At 46.7% G+C, this 18,480-nt stretch overlaps 1 protein-coding gene across 1 annotated transcript; it reads right to left on the minus strand.

The window, feature by feature from the left end:
• Positions 1–9,835: 9,835 nt before the first annotated feature.
• Positions 9,836–16,712, minus strand: Atp5mc2 (ATP synthase membrane subunit c locus 2). The gene is made up of 5 exons (XM_038342302.2): positions 16,656–16,712; positions 14,278–14,346; positions 13,651–13,725; positions 12,906–13,099; positions 9,836–10,100 (listed from the first exon to the last, which is right to left on the minus strand). Exons 2-5 carry the CDS (start codon positions 14,314–14,316, stop codon positions 9,986–9,988), a joined length of 423 nt encoding a protein of 140 aa, XP_038198230.1. The 5' UTR covers positions 14,317–14,346; positions 16,656–16,712; the 3' UTR covers positions 9,836–9,985.
• Positions 16,713–18,480: the final 1,768 nt, after the last annotated feature.

An 18,480-nucleotide genomic window follows, 5' to 3' on the forward strand; every position in this document is an offset into this window, starting at 1 on the left:
CAAAGTGGTGTATCCATTTTGGAAAACAGTTTGGCAATCTTTTATAAAGGTCCACCTACACTTACCACATAAATCAGAAAAACCAAGAGAAATAAAAACATCTACATAAAGAGTTGCACATGAATACTCAGAGCAGTTCTACATAACAGCTCTGAATAATAACCTGCCTGAATGCCGATCAACTGATGGCCAGATGAAGAAGACTTTACATACAGAGGACAGTCCAATAAGATAGCATTTGCAATAAGGAGCAACGCATGCAAAAATATGGATGCATTACCTTTCTTTGTAGGACTCTCAAAACCTTTAAAAACAGGCAGACACGGCCCCGGCGCATGGCTCTGCTCTAGGCTGGCAAGAGCGGGAGTAGGTGAGGTAAACGCTGGCGCCATGGTGGAGAAAGAAGAGTCCAGCGGCTACGGCATCAGCGAGGAGGAGGAGGCGCAGTATGAGTGGCAGATCCTGTGGGGGACTGGAGGTCCAGAAGCAGCTTTGAGCTTCCCAGGTGTTGATGTAGGCATGAAAGGACTTGGGCTGAAATTGCCAAGAATTTATCCCGGCGGGAGTGAAAGAACTGACCATGCTGGATCACGAACAGGTATCTCCAGAGCGTGACCACCACCATCACAGAGCGCCCCTCTGGCTGGCTCCATCACCATCACAGGGCACCCCTCTGGCATTGCACACTGGTGCTGTCTGGGTGATGCCTGGCAAAAACTGCATGCTTCGTGTTGTTGGAATTTCTTACAACCTGCTGGACTTAGTCCCTTCCGTGGGTCAACAGGAAGGAGAAGGCCTTCAGCAGGGGTTTGAGGCCAAGAGCTTTCGAAATCCAGTGTAAATGCACTTCTACCAAAGCCTGAAGGCCTGAGAACAGCGCTTGTTTATTGAGCCTCATCAGGGTGTAGCCTGGGCTTTGGGACGGGAGAGACTGTCACCCAGCTTTCTTAAGAGTTCTTAGTGGAACTGTTCATTTCTTATCTTTTGGTTGTGCGCCTGTGAGCCTAACCTTTAATGGCTGAGCTGTCTTTCAGCCCAAATTTTTATTTCTAAAAAGGCAGATTTGGTGCCAGGGGCATGATGTAAGCCTATAATTCTAAAAATTGGGATGCAGGGCCAGGAGAATGGCTGTAAGTTTCAAGGCCAAGCTGGTCTACAAAATGTACTAAGAACCTGTCTCATAAAAGATGTGTTCCAGAGTTAGAGATGACTGTCCCTCATCTCAGGCATTCAGGTCCTCCGGTGGGAGGGTTGAGTTGGTTTAATCTTCTTGTGGTGGGACAGCTTGTTGTCTCTAGTTTGTTGATTCCCTTCGTTATTTGTGAGGAATGATAATAAAATGAAACAACCTTTAAGAACATTCTGGAGAAAGCAAACTTCAGGGACAAAAATCAGATCAATGGCTCCTACAGGCTGTGGTGGGTGGGGGTGGGACTACTACAACAGGCTTCAAGGGAACTTGTGGGAATAAAAATGTCTAAATTGGGGCTGGAGAGATGGCTCGGTGGTTAAGAGCACTGGCTGCTCTTCCAGAGGTCCTGAGTTCAATTCCCAGCAACCATATCCATCTGTAATGACAGCCAAGGCTACACAGAGAAACCCTGTTTCAAAAAACAAAACAAACAAAAGTCTAAATCACAGTTGTGATGGTAGTGTGTGTGTGTGTGTGTGTGTGTGTGTGTGTGTGTGTGTGTGTAGTTTTGCGAGCGTGCACGCACTCGCGCGCACATGCTCTCAGCTCTTGGATGGTAGACATAGCTGCTACATGTCTGGCTTTTTATGGGGATACTGGAGTTCCAAATGCAAGTCCCTTTGTTTATGCTGCAAGCATTTACCAAATGAGCCATCTCCCCAGCCCTGACATTAGTAGCATTATTCTGAATAACACAATTTTTCTGTAAGTGATGGCTATACTAGGGAGTAGGCACAGGCAGAAGCAGGGAGACCACGTAAGTGAGAGAGTGCAGTGGCTGGCAACCCACGTGCTGGGTAGAGTGGAGGAACCAAGGGTGCCTGATGGATTTCATTTGAATATCTAGAATGAGATACGTATAAAAGGAACTGATTGGGAGAAGTCATGGAGGGAAATGAGACCAAAGGACGGCGCGGGCCTTGGAGTTCCTGGTGCTGGACAAGGGAGTGATATGAAGTAGACGAAAGAGAGGCCAGGAGAAAGGTCCCCTGGAACACCCCTATTTCCACCGAAAGGTATCTAAACCTTTGTCACCGGAATTCATGAAATGCTTTCTTAGTAGGAGAATAATTAATTGATCAAGCCCATGTTTCCAAAGATAATTAGAAGCTGTGATGTGGAGTGTGGACTGAAGAAGGGGACACTGGAAGCCAGAAGGCCTGCAGAGCTGTCTGGCTTTTAGGATGTGGTGGAGAACTGTGGATTCACCAAGCTCAGACCTTCTCATAGCAGGTCACCTCTTGTTATGGACCAAATTGCACACACTTCACAACTCAGATGTTGAAGGATTATTAACCCTTTGTGCCTCTATATATGTGAGGAATGTTACAGAGATAAGCACTAAGAAATAAAGCCAGATGAAGGCATGGATCTGCTACTGCAATTGTCAATGTTATATGGAATAGCACCTAAAAACCATAGGATGGACAAGATGACCCGGGAATCACCCTTTTTTATTTTAGTTTTTTATATATAATTTATTAGATTTTTTAAAAATATCAATCCAAGTTCCTCTCCTTCCCCTCCTCCAGTCCCTCTACACACCCTCCCACCCTACCCCCATCCATTCCTCAGAGAGGGAAAGGCACTTTGCTTTGTGGAAGATCCAAGGCCCTCCCTACTATATCTAGTCCATCCAAAGAGAATAGGTTCCCAAAAAGCCAGTACATGCAGTAAGGATAAACCCTGGTGCCATTGCCAGTGGCCCCCTCAGTCTGCCCCAGCCATGCAACTGTCAGCCACATTCAGGGGGACTTTGGAGTCATGGCTGGCCTCACACTCTATAACTGGTTTTGAACTCCTGTTCCTCCTATCTTTCCCTCTAGTGCTAGATCCTAGGTGTGTGACACCGTGACCAGCTGGCTTAGAATACCTTTTTATTGGTAGACTTCTTAGAGAGGAGCCTTAGCATCATTTTGTACTTTCAAAATGTAGTGCTTTGTTTCTTTTTTTCTGGGAAGGGGGCAGGGCAGTAGTGAGGTGGTGATGTTTGAGGCAGGGTGTATTTGCAGCTAGACTGGCTTCAAATTCTCTAGGCCTGGCCTTGAACCTCTGACCTCCTTTTTTCTACCTCCCAAAAGCTGGGATTGCAGCCACCATGACCAGCAAAAATGTAATTTCTTTTGGGATTGGACATTAGTAAAAGAATTAAAAGCACCCTCAAAGACAGGAAGATAGAAGTCAACTAAACTAACAAAACTGTATTGAGAGGAGGGTCAGAAGGAAGGCAGGCAGTGAACAAAGCAGAGAATGTGCCAGAAACCTCCAGCTCCCCAGCTACTTCCTTAGGTAGAGGATTGTCTTCTTCCCAAGTGCACAAGGAAACCCGACAGAGGCCCCACCAGTCCTTCCAGACAGGGAGTCCCCTGCCAAAGCAAACAATCCCAACTCTCCCGATTGTACTCAGCCTGGGGTAGGGGAGAACAAAGATCCCTTTCTTTTCTTCCCCGGCGCTATGACTGCAGCCAAAGACGCTGTTTACACAATCTTCTCTGGTGAAGAATTTGTTCCTTTTCTCTCTGAGTTGCAGCTGGAAAAGACTGAGTTCCTCCCTGCCTGTTCCTTATTCCCGCTGGCGTCTCTGGGCAGGAAAAGCCCACACTTGACCTTCCCATCCCTAGAGATGTCAGCACGCTCAGGAGTAACTCTAGGACTTTTGTGACATGATAGGGAGTTTAGTTCTAGTGGCAGAAAGCCTGTCTTATCTGGCTGGGAAAGGGTGGGCGGTCAAAGGACTCAGAAGCCCAGCTTCCTTCCCAACACTCAGATTCTCTTTATTCCAACCTCTTCCATTCCCTAGGTTTCTTAGGCACATTTCTACAAGAGGTCAAATAACCAAAACCCAGGGCAAAATTGGATTATTTTGAAAAGATGACTGCAGGCTGGATAGAGTATTTTCTAGAACGTTGTCTTTAGGTTTTGGTATATTACTAACTAGATCTAGGAGGGCAAATGTCTCTTACATCCCCTAAACAAAAGCAAGCAGAGAAAATAAGAGTGCCAGAGTCTAATTTTAGTATTGGCAGAGAATCCTAGTGTTAAGTTACTCTCGGTAAATCGGTAACTAAGAAACAGCAGAGAGAGAGACAGAGAGACAGAGAGAGAGAGACAGAGACAGAGAGACAGAGAGAGACAGAGAGATCATTTTAAAACCTAAATTTGTGCTGGGCTGTAGTTCAATGGTAGAACATATATGCTTAGCATGGGGATGCCCTGGGTTCAAGCTCCAGAACCAAAAATTAAAACAAAGCAAAATGAAAAACAGATTTTAAGAAAAATGTACTAATTTCATTTATTTCTGTGGCATCTCAAGGAGGCAGATGCAACCTCATTTCACGAGGAAAGGAACACACAGCACACACAGTTAACAAAAGCTTAGTGAGTAACGTGAATCCAGGATTCTGGAACTCTCTATCCAGACTCTTCCACAGGGTCAAGCTATTTCCTGAAAATGGTGAGTCTTTTATGGTTTTAGTTTTCTGCAGTTCTGGGGATTGAACCCGGGGTCTGGTTCATGCTCTATAAGCATTCTACTCCTAGAGAACAACACCCAGCCCTGGAGTCTTTTGTGCTTAGTAAACTTTCCCTGCTGTAGACTTTCTCCTTCAAATCCCTATGGACTGTTCCCTGTTGCTAAGGGAGTCAAGGCTAGCTGTTTGTTACTTTGCAGCTATGTTTTGGAAACTTGAAGTTTCTGCTCCAGGTGTTGGAAATGTGGATGGAGAAGCCATGGGGAGCATAGAGCATAAGTCTGCCTAACCCAGAAACCATCCCTTCAGTGTACAAAACACCTCACGCCAGCCAACGGCACCTGCTCCCAGTCCCAACTCAGCAAGATGTGTGGAGAGTGGCTCTCTGTAAAAGCTGCTTTGCAGTTCCTGGAAGGCCATAATCCACCATGGTTAAAAATATCTACCACAGGGTCAGCACTATGCCAGCTAAACCTAAACCGAGCCTGCTCAGAACCCCCCAGAAAATTATCAGTGTGGTAAAACAAATCCAGGAGCAGGAAAAATGTACCTGTTCGCAAGACAGCAATGGAGAGAGTAATTTAAGAAAAGTCTTTACCGAGAAGCCTCAGAAATTATCCAGATTTCTTTTCCTTGACTCCAACGGCACCTTAGAGGCAGAGTTGTATAACAGAGGGACAGGTGTTTGCCTTCAAGCCTGGACAAGTCTTTATTCTTAAACAGTAAAGAAAAAGTTCCTACGTCACACAAATGAAGACTCCGAAGCATTCATACCCCTCTGGGTTAAATGTCTTTTCTGTTCAGCTTTCCTGAGCTACATTTGATCCGATGAAGTTAGGCAGCAACTTGTTGTTTGGGCTGAGCCTTTATCTGGAGGTTCTGAGAAGGAATTGATGTATGTGTTTTCAGAAGTCTCCTCTTGAAGTTGTGAGATGAGCTGGCTACTTCTTTTGGCTGCTAGTTGGGATGTCAGTCTCAGCAGAGAGACTACTTCCTATCTTTGCAAATGACCCCCTCTAGCTACACAGTGGCAATAGTTTATTAAGCCCATTTGATGGAGGACTCTCAGTGGTTAATAAAGAAACTGCCTTGGCTTTTTGATAGGGCAAGATTTAGATAGGTGGAGTAGACAGAACAGAATGCTGGGAAGAGAAGTTAGTAAATTGTCATGCCTCTCCTCTCTGAGACAGTCGCCATGAAGCCAGTTACCAGGTCAGACATGCTGAATCTTTCCTGGTAAGACACCACTTCGTGGTGCTACAAAAATTATTAGAAATGGGTTAATCAAGATGTGAGAATTAGACAATAAGAGGCTAGAAATAATGGGCCAGGCAGTGTTTAAATAAATACAGTTTGTGTGCTGTTATTTCAGGGCATAAGCTAGCCAGGCGGCCGGGAGCTGGGTGGCAGGAACGCAGTCCACAACACCTCACTACACCCATTTTCAAATCTCATTTCCTCTAATGCTGGCAGTATGAGAAAGCTCTCTGTTGTTGAGGTCCTTGGATGTGGCACAGCCAGGGAGATGGTGGCTCACACTTTTAATCCCAGCACTTGAGAGGCAGAGGCAGGCGGATCTCTGTTGAGTTCTGGCGACCCTGATCTACAAAGTAAGTTCCAGGACAGCTAGGGCTGTTGCACAGAGAAACTCTGTCTTGAAAAAACAAAGCAAAACAAAAACAACAACAAAAAAAATAAATGGCAAAAGCCATTTAGAATCCTAGGCACGGGGCAGGACTTATTCGGCTTCTCTTAGTACTCTAGAATCAGTTAGAGATGCTTCATTCCCCCTTCTTCCCGTTCTCTCTCTCTCTCTCTGCCATTTCTTTTGTGGCTTCTTGATCACAATGTACTAATATCCACAGTGTTTTGAAGTAAATATTCAAAAAATAAGGAAGTTTTAAGAAATTCCTGGGAACTAAAAAGTTTTCTCCTCAAAACTTTTAGTTTATCTTCCCCAAATAGTGAGAAAATCAGGTGGGAGGACCAGAGGTGTGTTCTGAACACAGACTGGGAAAAGGTAAGGTATTTTGAGATATAGCTCAATAAAAAGTTTTATTGCTCAAAACTTGCAGGACTACAGCACCATTCCCCACTGTTCTTCCTCTTGACTCGCTGATGGAAGGTCACACGCAGCTGCACTAGCTTCCTAGATGTCAGCTCGAGCTAGATCCCAAGTACTGCTGACCGGTAGTTTTCTCAGGCTGATGACCTTGACAGAGTCTGACGCTAAGACACCCATCCTGAGAGGTACTGGGGAGAGCTCCTCCTTACTGCTGTATAGCATTTGGGATGATTTTCTTTTCTTTTCTTTCTGTGTAGTTATGGCTGTCCTGGAACTCACCACGCTGGCCTCTGCCGCCTGACTGTTGGGATTAAAGGCGTGTGTCATCACCACCCAGTTTAACATTTAGATGACTTTCAAAGGGTGTCGTTTACTTCTAATTAGGAGGGTATAAAAGTACGACCCTCCTCCCCTGGTGCTGAAGAAACAATTGACTGAGGCTCCAAAGAACAGGAAAGCAGATCTTTGCCTGCAGCATCTCTGGGTTCACTCCTAAGAAGCTTTCCAGTCAGAGAAAAAAAAAATTCCCTTTCTTATGCCAACCGGAAGGGAAAGCAGCCTAGAAAATGGCTCAAATAGACTGTGAGGCCCATGAAGAATGAGAAAACAAATTAAATCAACAGATATTGTGCTTTGACAATGTTGTTCTTTCTGAATATTCCAAGTATCTTTATATGTCCTTGTGTCGCTTCTGCGACGACAACCGCTATTTCCGTTTAGAGATGGGAAAACCAGAAATACTGGAAAGTTACTGGTTAGAACTGGCTGGTGTTACAGAGAAATCCGAGTTTCTGAAGCCTCTTGATTTCAAATCATGGGGTGATTTTAAAAACCAGGCTAAGCAGAAACCAGGGTTGTGAAAGATCTCCAGAAAATCTGCTCTTAAATCCATTTCTTGCAGCTGGAGAGATGGCTCAGTGGTTAAGAGCACCGCCTGCTCTTCCAGAGGACCTGTGTTCAATTCTCAGCACCCACATGGCAGCTCACAACTGTCTGTAACTCCAGCTCCAGGGAACTGACACCCTCACACAGACATACACACAGGTAAAACACTAATGTACATTTTAAAAAAATAAATTAAAAAAAATACCAAAAATCTGTTTCTCTACTGAATACAGCATGACTTCACCCCGAGCTGTTGCAACTTGGGTAGCCAATCAGTGTCCTGAGGCCTCAGCTGAGAGGACGCTGGCTGCCTTGACTCCTCCGGAATAAATCTATTTCCCGGCGCCCATCTCCTCACTCACCGTCGAACAAAAGCACACACAGGCCACATGCTCTGCTCTCCCCAGCGGGTCAGCTCGACTCAGTTCCAGGATCAAGAAAGGAAAAGCATATACCCAATAACCCCAAAGGGAGGACAGGGCAGGAGCGTCTCCTACCAGGGTGACCAAAGCGAAGGGAGGGCTACTGCTTACTTCTTAATAAGCAGACACTTCCAGTTAACTTTCAGTTGGAGACAAGTCAGGACCTGCGGTGGTTTGAAAGAAAATAGCCCCCTGCTGGGAGGTGGTGGGCACACCTCACACCTTTAATCCCAGCACTCGGGAGGCAGTCGGATCTCTCTGAGTTCGAGGCCAGCCTGGTCTACAGAGCAAGTTCCAGGACAGGCTCCAAAGCTACAGAGAAACCGTCTTGAAAAAAGTCCATATGCACATGAACCTACAATTTATCATCTGTATTATAAAGGGGATGTGTTCAGGGGTCCATGCTCATTTGACGAAGGGTCGTAGAGGAGTATTTAAGCCAAGTCTTTCATAACACAGCAAGTTTGAAGAGGAAGAAACTGCAAAGACTCAAAACAGCAGAGACGAGCAGAACAAGGGCAAGGTGTGGGAAGGCCAGGAAGGCATTTTAAAGTACACTTGAGCCTAGTTCAGGGCTAGCCTGAGCAAAAACCATTTCAAAAACTAAATTATAAAAAATTATAAAAAAAAAAAGAAAAAAGAAAAAGACGGGGATGATAGCTCACATCCATAGTCCCAGCGCTCAGAAGGCAGAAGTAGGCCCACCATGAGCTTGAGACTCACCTCACCTTCGGCGTTTCAGGCCAGTGGAGTACGTGATGTGGATGAATTTTGAATTGGTTTTTGAACTGGTAAATGACAAAATCAGTCCTGTCCTCAAGGGAAGATTTACCTGGCACTATAAGTACGTGTTGGAAGAAATTGGAAGCAGGCCACCAGTTAAGAGGCTTTACACCGGCTGGGTGACAAGGAGGGCCTGAGCCAGAATTGTGCCAGCGACAGGTAAGGACTGCTCTAGGAGTCATTTTAAGCAGTGACCCCCAACATTCCAAAGTGAGTAGCAGGTCATACTATGTGATAATTATTGAAGTGTGCCAGGTTTTTCTTTTAGGCCACCAACCAGCTCCCAAATCATGACACACGGACTTGTTTTGAATGCTTGGCCTAGCTTAGGCTCATTTCTGGCTAGCATTTTCTCTCTCTACCTTCTCCTTGGGGCCTGTGGCCTTTCTTACTTCTATATTACTTTCACTGCTTCTGTCTGTCTGGTGTCTCCCCCTCTAGTTCTTCAGTTTCAGTTTCTCCTTTATCTAGTCTCTGTCCACCAGCCCCACCCGCCCTTCTTCAGCTCTTTATTAGACCAATCAGGTGCCTTAGACAGAATTAAACAAACAACATAAACAAAGTAACACACCTTTACATAGTTAAAGCAGTATTCTGCAGCATAAACAAATGTAACACGTCTTTGCTTCAGTAATTTTCCACAACAGAAAAGAACAGTTATTTTGAATGAAACTTTCCTAAAACAAAAAAATTAAAGAATGAACCCAAGGACTGGAGAGACGGCTCAGCATTTAAGAGCACTGGCTGCTCTTCAATAGGTCAATTCCCAGCACCCACATGGTGGCTCACAACAGTCTATAACTGTAGTCCCATGGGATCTGATACCCTCTTCTGGTATGCAGATGCACATACAGACAAAATACCCATGTACATAAAATACATAAATAAATAAATCTTAAACGAATGAGCCTGCCAGATCCCTGCAGAGTTTAGAGCCATCATCACTGGGCCTCGGTTCTCTTACCAAGGCACTCGGCCAACTGTGGAAAAGAAATATACACAGGAGACTAGAGAAACATCTTATTAATACAGTATTTATTTGTCTTCTCTCTGTCAAACCCTGAGCCAATCACTTTCCCCAGACTTCCTGGGGAGGTACAGGAAAAGGAACATACAGGGCAGACGGGACACAAAAGAACTATGGGAGGTGGAAGTGGAGACAGCTGCTTCACATGGCGAAGAGGATGAGAAAGGCCACCATTAGGCAAAAGAGCCCCATGGCCTCTGAGAGGGCAAAGCCCAGAATGGCGTAGGAGAAGAGCTGTTGCTTCAGAGAAGGGTTCCTGGGGAGAGAGGAGAGAAGTCGGAACTTGTGGTCCACAAGGAAAAGGCAAACATCTTGGTGGACGCTCAGTTTCCTGCCAACTAACATTCTAAGCTTAGATGGATCCATCTAAGAGACCCCCTGTACCCGTATTTTCCCACTACGGTGTCAACAGGGGGTGAACAAGGTAGAGGGAGACAATGCTGTTGTACGGCCATGTGCAAACATCTTCCCCAGTGGATCTCTCCTGCCATCGCAGGCCTGGAGACTTAACACTCAGGGCCAGAACAGAAAGGCTGGGGATACTCAAGATGACATGTCATCTTTCTGAGGCAGCAGAAGCCAAACTGCAGATGGGCTGTAGCGCCCACCCTCAGGGTCCCAGGACTCTGGGCACAGCACTGTTCCAGAAAGCAGGTGGAATCAAAACAGGATGGCACCCTAACTTTAAAGTCAATATATACTTCATCTTTCTTACCCTGGTGCCTATGGAAGTCAACACAAACTCTTTAGCAGAATTATGGACAGAATAGTAACCAGGCTTATTTAAAGCAGATTCTGAAAAAATAATAATAATAAAAAATAACCCTATTTCCCCAGACATTAGGATAGCTTGTTGGCCTCTAGAGGATTAATTTAGCTCTTCAGCAACTTGTCCAGAGGTAGTAAGGATCAAACAGTCCCAGGTGCCAGGGACCAGGAACAGCAGAGAGAACTCCCAGAGATGGGGAAAACAGCAATAACGCTATGGTACTAGCTGAGCTCTAGCCCAGGACGGCAATATTTTCCAGTAAAGGGGCAGAGGGTTTTGGAGCGCAGAGCCTCTTGTTTTAAATTTATTTTGGAGTGCAAACATAACTGTGCCTGTGTGGCGCATGCTGATACAGAGCAAGCCAGCACCTTAAACCCTGTTGCTTCCCTGTAAGAACACGGAAAACTTCTTGCCGCTTTGGAAATACTTTTAAAGAATGTAAAAACTAGTTGATAACCCCACTTGTAATTCCAGCAGTGGGGAAGCACCCAGGACTACACAGATGAGAGTCTGTCTCGTCTGAAGAGATGGCACAGGGGTTAAGAGATGGGCTGCTCTTCCAGAGGTCCTGAGTTCAAGTCCCAGCAACCACATGGTGGCTCACAATCATCTATAATGAGATTTGGTGCTTTCTTCTGGTATGTGTATACAAAATAAATAAATAAATTTATTTTAAAAAGTAAAAATAAAAATATAAAATAAAGTAAAAACCATTTTTAATTCAACCATAGAAAACCAGGCTATGATCCAAATATCACCCTCAAGCTTAGACTTGCTGGTCCCTGCTCCACACTAAGGCAATGTGCATGTGCTGTATCCGCCGTTAACTGAGGTTTCATCCAGCTTCTAAGCACTAGAAATTACATGATAAAAGAACTGAAAACCTCAATTTTATGTTAAGATAGGGTCTCATATAGCCTAGGCTGGCCTGAATTCACCATGTAACCCAGGCTAACCTGGAACTGCTGACTGTTCTGCCTCTGTCTCACAACTGTTGGCATTATTGGTCTGTTCCATCATACCTAGCTTGTATTAATTTTTTTTTTTTTTTTTTGGTTTTTCGAGACAGGGTTTCTCTAGGGCTGCTTGTATTAATTTTATTAAAAAAAAAAAAAAACAACTTAAAGCAGAGTGTATCTGTACATGCCTTTAATGCCAGCACTCGGGGGGCAGAGGCAGGCAGAGCTCTGTGCACTCCAGGCCACCTACGGCGGCACGAGGGGGGAAGATCTGAATATTTATTTAGGTGTGGGTGTGTATGCACATGGAGGTCAGAGAGCAAACGGTAAAAGCTGGCTCGCTTCCCTCATGTTGTCAGGTGTGTAAACCCACTAAGCCACCTTATTGGCTCTTACTTTTTTTCTTTCGTTTAAGAAAGGGTTTCTTTGTGTCTCTCTGGCACCCTGGAATTAGCTTTGTAGACCAGGATAACCTCAAATTCAGAGATTCACTTGCTTTGGCCTCTTGAGTGCTGGGATTAAAGGTGTGACCCACTAGGCTCAGCTTAGCTTGCATTTTTGTTTTTTAATTAATTTGTTTTTATTTTATTGGTGCTTTGCTTGTATGTATATCTGTATGAGGGTGTTACAGACACTTCTGAGCTGCCATGTGGGTGCTGGAAATTGAACCCCAGTCCTCTGGAAGAGCAGTCAGTGTTCTTAACTGCTAAGTCATCTCTCCAGCCCTTAGCTTTTATTTCTAATTAATTAAAATTGAGGCCGGGTAGTGGTGGGGCACACCTTTAATGCCAGCACTCAGGGGGCAAAGGCAGGTGGATCTCTTGAGTTCGAGGCCAAAATGAATTCTAGGACAGCCAGGACTGCACAGTGAAACCCTGGCTCCAAAAACAATAAAACAAACAAAAATTCTGAATAAAGCATGGTTGTTTACACCTTTGATCCCAGCAATCAAGAGGCAAAAGCAGGTAGATCATTGTGAGTTCCAGTTAGCCTGGTCCATACAGCAAGTTCCAGGCCAGCCAGGGATATTTAGTGAAGCACTATCTCAAAAAAGAAAAACAGAGCTGGGTGGTGGTGGGGCTTGCCTTTAATCCCAGCACTCAGGAGGCAGAGGCAGGCGAATCTCTGTGAGTTCAAGGCCAGCCTAGTCTACTGAGCGAGTTCCAGGACAGGTTCCAAAGCTACAGAGAAACCCTGTCTTGAAAAAAACAAAACACCAGAAATATAAATAAAAAATAACAAGGCCCAGCTAGGGGCCTCTGTATAGGACAGTACAATTCTAGATCTGACCTTTGAAACATAGCAGAGCTAACAGAGGCCCAGGCAACCTTACCTGGCATAACCAATGATGAGGCTCCCAAAAACAGTTCCAATCCCAGCCCCAGAGCCAGCCACCCCAACAGTAGCAGCCCCAGCCCCAATGAACTTGGCGGCTGTGTCGATGTCCCTGGAAATGACACTGGTTTGGAAGCTGCGGCTAGGGACAAGTGAGGTCAAAGGACGAGGGACTGCCAAGCTGCTGAGGGCCTGTGAAGAGGCACAGAAGGAAGGGCTTCTGTTAGTAATCTACTGCTGTGTTTTGGAAACACTGTGTACTCTTTCAAACTGCTGGACTGTCTAATATGATACTCCTCCCTCCGTAGATCATTTAAATCCCTAGAAACCTCCCTGAAATGCTGGCAAGAGAACTTGTTCAAATGCCTTCACGATTCAGGCATGGAAAGTGTTAAGTCTGAGACATGAGCCTGTTCTCGACCCCAACACCTAATCAGTACACTATATAGTACACCAGGGTCCTATATAAGAGCAACAAATGCTCTTAACTGCTGAGACAATTCTTCCACCCAGGATGAGTAATGGAAGTTGACAGCAGCACACCAAAGCAGGAACTGCCAGTGGCAATTCCTAACAAAAGAGTATTCACTGCCTTCCATCTCTACCTAAAGCCATGGCTTGATCCTTCCTGAAGTTCAGTCTGTGGTAATTGTCCTCACATTCCCCCTCCCCACACACTGGTTCTGGAAGCAACCCTTTTTACCCCTCACCAGAACTCCAGTCCCAACTCCACCTCAAGGTACCTCATCTCTCCGTGTCTGTGGGTTCAGCTCCAGTGCAGACAGTGGACGACTCAGCAGCTGAGAGGTGCTCCTGACCTAGCGGAATGACATGGGCAGGAAGGTCAAGGAAAGCTATGGAGGCAACTTTCAGAACCATGCCAAGTCACTGCACCCAGTAGGATGTTCTCTGATGCTTCTTCCACTCTTTCAAATTTAGTCAGAACCTTAAATCATTCTTTTTAACAAATTATGTTAAAGAGAGGCAGACACCTCTAATCCCAGCACTCAGGAAACAGAGGAAGGCGGATCTTTACATGTTTCGGGCCAGCCAGGGCTACAAAGTGAGACCCTATCTCAAAATGACAGCAACAACAAAATAGTAAGAGAGGGATTGGAGAGATGCCTCATGGTTAAGAGCATCTGTAGACTCAGGTTCATTTCCTAGCACCTACACGGTGGCTCACAACCATCTACAACTCCAGCTCCAGGAGATCCAACACCCCTCTTTCTGACCCGCTTGCACCATGTGGTAGTCACAATACATTTGTAAGGGACAGTGTCATGTCAGAAGGCTGGACGCCTCTGGCACTCTCCAATACAAAGAACAAGGTGTCCTCCTTTTAGGATCCTTCCACAAAATGTACTCACCAAGGAGCGGGTAGAGATGAACCTGGAACAGGCATACATTTTCAGGGGTGAGGGGCCAAGGCAAGAGAGCTGGAAATAAGAAACAGCATTATAAACACTTCCTGCTCACTAAACTTCATCCTTATACCTGAGGAGCTCTAGGAAGCTTAATTAGCTCAAAGAACAAAATGATGGATTTCAGGTTATCAGTACAGTGACATCAGAATCTGGAAATCAAGTGACTTTCTCATGGCCTGGACAATGCTTGCTCCATGCTTTTAAGAACCACCATCCAAGCCAGGTGGTAGTGGTGGCACACACCTTTAATCAACACTTGGAAGGCAGAGGCTGGCAGATTTCTGAGTTAGAGACCAGCCTGGTCTATAGTGAGTTCCAGGATAGCCAGGGCTATGCAGAGAAACTCTCCCCCCCCCCCGCCCCGCCCGCTCCAAAAAAGAACCACCATCCATTTCCACAGTTGTATGACTTGGGGCTGTCAAAATATAATTTCCCCAGTGTCCCTTGCTTACGTTTTTTTTGGTTTTTTTTTTTTTCCTCCTTCTAGGTTCAAAATCATCTCTTCCTGGTCTGTGTAGGCCTAGAAAAGGCGTTTCTTAAAGACCGGAGACCTAGCAGTTTGTGGTGGCTCTAGCACCTGTAATCCCAGCACACAGGCTACATGGGCAAGACTTCAAGTTTGTGGACAGCCTGGGCAACAGTAAGACCTTAGGGTGGGGAAGATTAGTGCTAGAACCCAAGACCTTAAGCATACTAGCCTAGTGCTGGCTATACCTCCAGCCCCAAAAGATTAGAACCCCAAATCCTATTCTTTTGGGAGAATTCTCAGAAGACAAAGGCACTGGAAGTGTTCCAACAATCTTTATTATCTGAAGCATCTGACGCCTTAAAATATTGTCTTCTATATTAACAAGATGCAGCCAACTAATGAGGAACATTAGCATTACTCCAATCAGCATCGACTGGAGGTTCATTTCACCACTCCAGTCAGGGCTATTAAAGTTTGCATCCTCAAGGCCCAAAGAAAGAACAGGCGAGTTTAAGATTTAGGACAATGTTTTTCCCCAAATGATGTAAGAAGCCCACTTGAATCAGAATTACCTGAGAGGTGGCATATATTATTAAAAATGCATGTCACTGGGCCACCAAGATGGCTCAGAGGGTAAAGCCCTTGCCCTATAACCCTAAGAAAATGAGTTTGAGCCCTGGAGTACATGTGGAACGAAGTACTTCCAAGAGTAGTCTTCTGACCTCCAGAAGTGCACCATGGTGCACGCTCACACACAATAGAGCAATTTAAGACATTCTGAGATTTGTATGAGAGTTTTGCATGAATGCATGTATGTGTATCACATGTATGCCTAGTGCCCAAAAAAGTCAGAAGGCACTGGAACTGTAGGTACTGGGGACCAAACCTGGGGTCTCTGGAAGAGCAAGAGATGCTCTTAACTGCAGAGTTATCACCCCAGACCCTAAAAACAATTTTTTAAAAAAGTGTGTCCTTGTCTACCCCTCAGATCTTCCTAGTGCCAATGTTTTAAATAAGCTTTCTGTTTAAGGTACACAATGTCAAGGTCTCAACAATACTGAAGGGGTGGTAGCGGCAGAGCAAGGACTGTAACTCTGTAATTTCACTTTTGAGGAGGGCACACTGGAGGTAGAACCCAGAACCTTAGTGCACTAGGTAAGAGATGGTCTACCACTGAGCTACATCCTCGGCTTTTTCTCGTTTCTTAAGTTTGAATATTCCACAAACTGATACTGTTCCCTTAAGTAAACTGGCCTCCACCTGTCCAACGGGAGGTGCACTACCTGCAAATCTTGAATCATACTTTTAGATCAAAGTCTTGTTCTACCTAAAATTTTGCTTTTTGCTGGACATGGTGGAACACACCTGTGATCCCAGCACTCAGGAGGCAGTGGTAGGCAAATCTCGAAGAATTCAAGGGCAGCCTGATCTACATAGGGAATACCAGGTCACACAGTGTTCAGTCTGAAGGTTTCTAAAAATTAAGGCTATTTTGATCAGGATGACAGGAGGAAGCAGAGACCGGAGGGGAGAGTGTGGGGTTATGACAATAGTGAGAAGGCGGAGGGTGAGCAAAGAGCATCCATAAAGCCTGGTTCGCGCCCGGCGAGAACACGCACACCAGGGGGCCCCCCCAAACCCCGTGAGACACCCAAGATGGCGCCAGGCCCGTGCGGTTAGAGGTCACCGACACGAGGAAGGGGCCACTCTCGGCGCGGAGATGCTGACAGCCGCGAGGGTGCGAGGACCCGGGTGGGAGCGAGCAAGGTCAGGGTTGCCACGCGTCCACGCAAGGGGTACTGCTGCGCGCGCCTGCGCGCCACGAAGAGGACGCGAGGCCTCGAGGCCTTACCTGCTCCCAGGGTAGAGAAGACAGAGAGGGGCGGGGGCGCGGGAAGCGCAAAAAAAAAAAAAAAAAAAGAAGGCTCTGCGCATGCGCGACCAGAGCCAACGAGTTGCTCCGCCGCGGATAGAGTGAACACAAGCAAGAGGCTCGGTCCCAGCGCCACAGCGCCCCCTGTCACGTTGGTGGTGCCTTCGAGACAAGCTCTCCACCTGGCGTTCAACAGGAGGAACTACAAAAGGAGCCCATCTTGCGCGGAAGGGCGGCCAACGCCGCCAGAAAAGCCGATCCTCAACGTGGCGGGCCGTGACGACTGCACAGCTTTTGGAGTCTGGGACGCGAGTCCCCTTTCCGAGCATGCGCAATCGCATGGGGTGGAGGGGTTGGAACCAACTACTCGGAAATTGCTCGTAGCAAACAGTAGGGATTGGGGTTCAATGCCTAAAATGTAGCACGGGGAAAATAAGTTCACGGGACTCCTGGCTTCTTGTCGCCCTGGGGACCCTGACATCATTGGGTGGTAGATAGAACGGATTCGATGGACTAATAGTAAAATGCCAGGGCTCTTCTGCTGGCTTTAACATATTTTCGGTTTTTCCTATCTAGTTGACGAGCATGAGAAAACCAACATGTGCGAGTCAGAAAGATAGGGGGTAAATACGGCCTGAAGCTCCCTCTCGTGAGTCCTGGGGCCAACTAGGAACAACCGCAGCTGGGACCTGCAGTAGGGGTCGAATTGGCCGGCCAGTCTTCCTCGAGGTGCACTCCCCAAGCTCCGGCTTCCTTTGCCCGTCCCTCCCTCCTCCCCCGGTGGCAGTGGAGGTGGGGGAGGGGGGAGTGTTCCCGGCGCCAGCTCCCCTGCAGGCCTTTGTGTCAACGCAGTACCAGACAGGCCTAGAAGAGGGCTGCAAAGCCGGCCCAACCCAAGCCCAGCTGTCCGTGCACGGTGCATGGACGCAGCGCGAGAAAGAAGGGAAGATCACCAAACACACACACACACACACACACACACACACAAATAAATAAAAATAAAAAGAGAGCCGCAGCTGTAAATAAAGGCAAATCCGCCACCCTCTGAGGGGCCGTTTGTCCTCCCCTCCTTGGCCCCGTCCTTCCAGTCACCCCCTCCCGGCCCCGGCCCCGCGGCGCCCCGGCCCCGAGCTCCTCCATTTAATCGGATTTGGGAGAAGGGGAGGATAAATCACGGCAGCAGCTTTACGGTCCCGGAGGAGAGGCGAGCCTCAGCCAGGCACACCCCGGCCGGCGATAAAAACCTCCGCTGAAAGCCCACGGAGCAATTTCCCGGGACCCCGAGCGACGCCATTACAAGAATGTAATTTTGCCCGGATGAGGCCCCGAGTTTAATTATCCTCGCGGAGGAATTTCAATGCAGCCAATCCATCTTGCAGGCGGGCGGCAGAGGGATTTATATGGGCCCGTTATTTCACACCGATCCTCCATCTGCATTTTTATGGCCCTGAGCTCCTGAAAGGGAGGGAAAGAGTGGGGAGAAATTGAAGAAGAGAGTGGGGGCACTCCCCGCCTTTCCTAAACCCTCCATTTCAGATGGATTAGGATTCTCACAGCTTCTCCTGAAGTCCCCAAATCTCCCTCCAGTGCCAGCTGTTGACCCGGGCAGGGGCGAGCCAGGGATCTTTAGGAATCAACAGGTATTTTCCAAGTACGAAGCAGTGTGAGACGCTGTGTGAGAAAAGGAAGACGTGCTAATAACGGCTTAGGAGTTGATCCCTTGAGGTTCCCCGGACACACCGCCCCGCCAAAACTGAATTCCTTTCAGTTCTTAGCTTCGTATTCTAAGAGGCACAATCTACGG

Source organism: Arvicola amphibius, chromosome 9, assembly GCF_903992535.2.
Source record: "Arvicola amphibius chromosome 9, mArvAmp1.2, whole genome shotgun sequence".
Lineage (NCBI taxonomy): Eukaryota > Metazoa > Chordata > Mammalia > Rodentia > Cricetidae > Arvicola > Arvicola amphibius.